The sequence below is a fragment of the Leuciscus leuciscus genome (genome assembly GCF_965113295.1).
Source record: "Leuciscus leuciscus genome assembly, contig: HAP1_SCAFFOLD_610, whole genome shotgun sequence".
NCBI classification, from domain to species: Eukaryota; Metazoa; Chordata; class Actinopteri; order Cypriniformes; family Leuciscidae; genus Leuciscus; species Leuciscus leuciscus.
This window is the reverse complement of record NW_028118129.1, coordinates 24940-30939: the sequence shown is the minus strand read 5'-3', so window position 1 is coordinate 30939 and position 6000 is coordinate 24940. Positions and strand designations below refer to the sequence as shown.

The window sequence follows — 6000 nt, the reverse complement described above, 5'->3', positions numbered from 1 at the left end:
TTCGGCACTAGTAACGTCACGTTTATTTACACAGCACTTTATACAATAGGCTGTTTAAAATCAGGCAGATTTACAGTATTAAACCTCGACGAACTGAACAGAAGAAATGAACCGGAGAAGATTTCCTCGTCAAAGAAGGTGGAGCCTCAGAGCCACACCCTCCTATTACATCATCACCACACGGACCAATGAGAGTTTGAATATGTTTACCAACGAGAGAGAACTTTTCTGGATAGTTGGCTTTGATAAGCTGTTTCAAACCCTCCAAACGAACTTCATTTTGGTCTGATTTTGATCAAAATGACGTCAAGTTCGTTCTTTGATTCCGCTTAAAGTACATCAGGGACTTAAACGCGTCAAAGCGAAAGTTCCTGAGTCCAGTTGTACTGTTGTGGGAAGTAGAAGTGTAGACACGTTGTAAAAGAGCAATGTCTGAGCGATCTGCTCAAATGATGATGGTGTTTGTTTGTCTGACAGAAAGGAAACACAGCTCTCCACATCGCTTCACTAGCAGGACAAGGAGAAGTCGTGAAGCTCCTGGTCAAGAGGGGAGCTGACATTAATTCACAATCTCAGGTAGGAACAAGTCTGACGTTTATCCATGCAAAAGTGCTCAATATAACAACAACCATTAAAAATCTATGCTTCCGCAGAATGGATTCACTCCGCTGTACATGGCTTCCCAAGAAAACCACTTAGATGTGGTGCGATATCTTCTGGAGAATGGTGGAAACCAGAGCACCGCAACAGAGGTAAAGTGCATTTAAAATTGCAAAAGTATGACTTTAACTTGATATATTTCTCACTATCAATGCAACCAGCTATGCGTACTAACAGCTAAAAGCATTTGCGTTCATATATGTTTTAGGCCTAAAGGCTCATTGGGATTGGAAAATAACCCTATCGTAATCAAGAAGTTGGGTATAAATTCTTGTAACATAATGGCTGATTTAAAAGATGTCAATCACAGTGCGGATTGTCTACATAATGCTGAAACAAATACTAATCAATCCATATTATTTCTCAACTCGGAACTAGAGATGCACCGATATGAACATTTTGGCCGATACCAATAACCGATAATTCTTTATATCTGAAAGCCGATAACCGATATATTGTCCGATAAATCAAAATCCACATTTTTATAAAAATGTTTAAAGCCTGATTACAAAAACAAAAGTCTCACCATTAAAATCCACGTCCCAAACACACAATTATAATGATCTCATGATATTATGTAGCCGATATGACAGACTTGCACATGTTGCACTTTACTTTCCTTTTTTGAAGTGATTCCAATCATATTTCAAGCAATTCAAACCCATCATGTTGAACAGTGCGCATCTGAAGCGTCTCAGCTGAAGGACATATTACATTATTTAATTATCAGCTTTAATATATCGGACACATTTGATTTTCTTATCTGCCGATACCGATCACATTAAAGATAAACATATTTCATCCGATACCGATATTGTGGCTGGTATATTGTGCAGCCCTACTCAAAACTATATCAAAGAGGTCTAAACTTTTCTTGACAAGTGTTGACCAATGAAATCAACAATGGCCAGATCGTTTTTCCGAGCCTGTATGAGTTTCTTAACACAAAAGAAGATATTTTGAAGAATGTTGGTAACCAGACAGTTGACGGCTGCCATCAACTGTTTTATTACCAACAGCTTTTTGAAACCTTATGTTTCTACGAGTATGTGAGTATGTCAGGATCAGGGTTTGAAATGAACACCCGAATGCGGGTAAAAATCAAATGTGGCGAGTATCGCTGTCAAATCACGAGCCAATTTGGCGTGTTAGTAGTTAAAGTTCGTGTAAGACAAATCTGCGCAGATTTAGCACAAATACTCGTGAGTCATCATGATGTTTTAAACACAGCGTATTGTGCAGAATCTGCTCAGATCTGGCTTACTTGAACACACACGTCACTACGCAACAAATAACGAAGATTAAAAAGCATTTGGTTTACAGAAAAGACTTTGTACTGTATTGATCTGTCCTAAAACACATTTTTGGTGAAAAGGATGAGGATGAAAGAGGAAGGAGATGCTGTGATGTAGTTAAAGGGATAGTTCACTTTGAAATTAATTTTTGGTATGTTTTAGCTTACCTCAAGGGCATCCAAGATGTAGGTGTCTTTTTTTCCGCAGTAGTTTCAATTTTGATATTTTTAGGTCAAACCGTTCTTGTCTGTCAGTCATATAATGCAGGTCTATGGTCACGGTCTCAAAACACAAGCACAGAGTCCAAATTAAAACAATTCCCCGTCGTCCAAATTAAACAATTCCCCATCGTAAGTACACATTGATGGCCTAAGGCACGAAACGAGCGGTTTGTGTGAGAAAACGAATATATATACTGTTCGTTTTCTCACACAAACCGCTCGTTTCGTGTCTTAGGCCATCAATGTGTACTTACGATGGGGAATTGTTTTAATTTGGACTCTGTGCATGCTCTTTGAGGTGGTGACCATAGACCTGCATTATATGACTGACAGACAAGAACGGTTTGACCTAAAAATATCAAAATTGAAACTACTGCGGATAAAAAGACACCTACATCTTGGATGCCCTTGAGGTAAGCAAAAACATACCAAAATTTAATTTCAAAGTGAACTATCCCTTTAATCTGGTTCATTTCTTTTGTTTTTTTGACTAGTAGAAGTTCTGAATGGCCGGTAACTTAAAATGTATTAGCCAAATTTGCCGGTCAGGATTATTGGCGTAACGCAAGGTTTTCCCCATTTGTGATTTTGCAGGATGGCTTCACTCCTCTCGCTATCGCCCTCCAGCAAGGCCATAACCAGGTGGTGTCCATTCTCCTGGAGAACGACACGAAGGGTAAAGTACGTCTGCCTGCGCTTCACATCGCAGCCCGTAAAGACGACACCAAATCTGCGGCGCTCCTGCTCCAGAACGACCACAACGCAGACGTTCAGTCCAAGGTAAATATGGCGGAACAGAAATATATACAGAAAAGCATTTTTATTTGGATGTGTTGACGGATTATGAGCAGGGCTTGACATTAACATTACATGTGTGTGTATTTCAGCAGTGGCGTGTAACACAGTTACTAATAGCCACTTTGGCGGGTTGAATTTGATATAATATAAATGTTTCAATTATCTGAAATAATAAACTAAGTGCAATCTAGTGTTGTCAAAAATATATATTTTTCCACACATATCGATACTGAAATATCTGAAACTCTTCCGCTGAATAGATACACAATGCAATCTGCGCGTTCTCGCTCTCTACTCTCTCCGGCAGCTGAATCACTCTTGTTGGTGTTACAGGGTTTAGGATTGCATGTATCGAGCATCATTTTACTCATTCCCGCAGATTTTGTGCTCACACCCAAAGTGCGGCACATAAAGCCAAGTATATTGGCTATATAAAACAGTATAATGGGTCCGTGTGTCAGGTCTTAAAGTGACAGCAGCCTAATAAACCTGCTGCCAAATTATGAGATAATATAAAAAATATCTCTATGGTATCGATATCAAAATTGTGGCCAGTAAAAATGTAACTTTGGAAAAGCACTCGTCACAGTGGTTAATGTTAATGTCAAGCTCTGATTATGAGTAATGACAGTGAGTGTGATGTGGATCAATCGATCAGTCAATACTGGAACTGAATGATTTTTATGGCGTTTGATTCTTGTAACGGTTCTTAAACATGTTCATTCTTTACTGATCTGAAAGAAGACTCAGGTTTAAAGTGCATAGTTTGAAGGGCATCCGAAGTCAGTTTTGCATGTGACTGCAGTTTGAATCACACTTTCAGAATAGAGTATAACTGGTATTTTAATTAATACAACTTAAAATGTTCAAATAAATAGTAGTTTTTGTTAAAGGAGCATGTCACTTCAGGATTAAAATTTGCTGATAATTTACTCTCCCCCACATCATCCACGATGTCCATGTCTTTATTTCTTCAGTCGAAAAGAAATGAAGGTTTTTGAGGAAAACATTTCAGGATTTTTTTTTTTTTGGACCTTCAACCCGTTGGACCCCATTGAAAATAAAGTGCTACTGTTTTGCAATACATCAACACACCTTAATTTAACAACTTGGTTCTACACAGTTTCAGTGCAGCTTCAAAGTCTCGACACGATCCAGCCGAGGAATAAGAGTGTTATCTAGACAAACCATCCGCCATTTTATAAAACAAATAAACATTTATATACTTTTTAACCACAAACGCTCATCTTGCACTAGCTGTGATGCGACACACATTACATCATCAGGTTGAAAGGTCACGCGTGTTCCGGTTCAGGAATGTAGGATAGGGTGAAAAACTCCCATCTCATTTTCTCCTCCAAGTTCAAAATCGTCCGACATCATTGTTTTATCTTTCATTTGATTATTTTGTAAAGAACGTTTGACTCAGTCTTCGCATGTTCGCTTTGTAAACACTGGGTCTGTTCTTACGCCTACGTCACGCTTGACCTTTCAACCTGATGATGTAATGTGTGGCGCATCACAGCTAGTGCAAGACCAGCATTAGTGGTTAAAAGTATATAAATGTTTATTATTGTTATAAATGTCGGCTGGTTTGTCTAGATAAGACTCTTATTCCTCGGCTGGATCGTGTCGAGACTTTGAAGCTGCACTGAAACTCACATCTGGACCTTCGACCCGTTGGACTCCATTGAAGTCACTATATGGAGAACAATCCTGGAATGTTTTCCTCAAAAACCCTAATTTCTTTTCCACTGAAGAAAGAAAGACATGAACATCGTGGATGACGTCGCGGAGAGTTAATCCTGAAGTGAACTACTCCTTTAGGCTTATAGTTAGGACCAATTAGTATCAAATCATTATTGGAATCAGAATAATTTCACACTGTAAGATTCGAAGCCCTGCTCCGCATGCACAGAGGGTTTAAAGATTCGGCATCTTGTCAGTGTTCTTGCGTGTGCTCGTGTGTGTGTGTGTGTGTGTGTGTATGTGTGTGTGTGACTTGCAGTGGTTTCAGGATGTGTTTGTGCCAGATGAAATCTTCTGTCTGTGTTTCTCTCTCCAGTGTAAATGTGCCTGTGTCCTGTGTTCCCATCCCGACGCTATCCGGGTCTCACTCTTTTATCTACTTACCCATTCCATGTTTAACAGTTGTAAAAACATTCCCTCTTCTTAGTGTATATCATAACTCAATGCTCTGTCTGTACAGAAACAGCATGCTCTTGCCTGAAAGTGTGCATGCGTATCTGACGTGTGTTTGCGTGTGTTTTATCGGGGAAATGCTAGTTTACAGAGGTATTTATTTTTCTTTAAACACGGCCAATTTTAAGTACTGTCTTCGTTTTAGTTCAAAGAAAAAGCGCTCAGAATGTACGTATACCAGTTTTAGTTTGAAAGAACCAAAATAGTTGTTCAAAGATTCAATCAAATAGAATTTTAGACATTTGATATCTTATATGCAATATGAAATGATAATATTTATGTATAACTGTTATCAACATTGGCAAGATTCCGTTCATACTTAATATCTTAGCCTATAAATATAGAAATTATTTAATATTTAGTCATAAGATAGTTAAAGGTGTAATTTTGTTTTAAATGCAGCCAGTGTTGGGGAAAGTTACTTCTAAAAGTAATGCGTTACAATATTGAAAAAGTAACTAATGCATTACTTAGTTACTTTTATGGAAAGTAAAGCGTTACATTACTTTTGCATTACTTTGTCTCACCTGGGCTGGGCTTGTTTGTTTGTTTTATAACAACAACAACAACAACAACTACACAAATCTATTTTTGGCACACTCCTGAAGTGAAATGAACAAGCCTCAGGCTGAAGGAAATGCAACTTATTTTGTTTGGGACACAGAAGAAGAAAGTTCAACACTCTTCAAACAAATAAAATAAAAATAAATTACATAAAAAAATAAACAAATGAGATGTTTATCTGAAGTCATGTTTGCTTATTCCTTTGGTTGAACTGGATCGAAAGTCAGCAGCAAAGTCACTGGCTAATAAAGTGAGATTAA

At 38.1% G+C, this 6000-nt stretch overlaps 1 protein-coding gene across 1 annotated transcript in view; it reads left to right on the top strand.

Moving 5' to 3' along the window:
* Nucleotides 1–477: 477 nt before the first annotated feature.
* Nucleotides 478–6000, top strand: part of LOC309491827 (uncharacterized protein) — a gene marked incomplete at both ends in the record, with an annotated part of 30258 nt that continues 24735 nt past the window's right edge. Inside the window, 3 exons of the mRNA XM_082190854.1 lie at nucleotides 478–576; nucleotides 654–752; nucleotides 2771–2956. Coding sequence (XP_082046980.1) covers nucleotides 478–576; nucleotides 654–752; nucleotides 2771–2956 — 384 coding nt within the window. The remainder of the gene's footprint in view (nucleotides 577–653; nucleotides 753–2770; nucleotides 2957–6000) is intronic.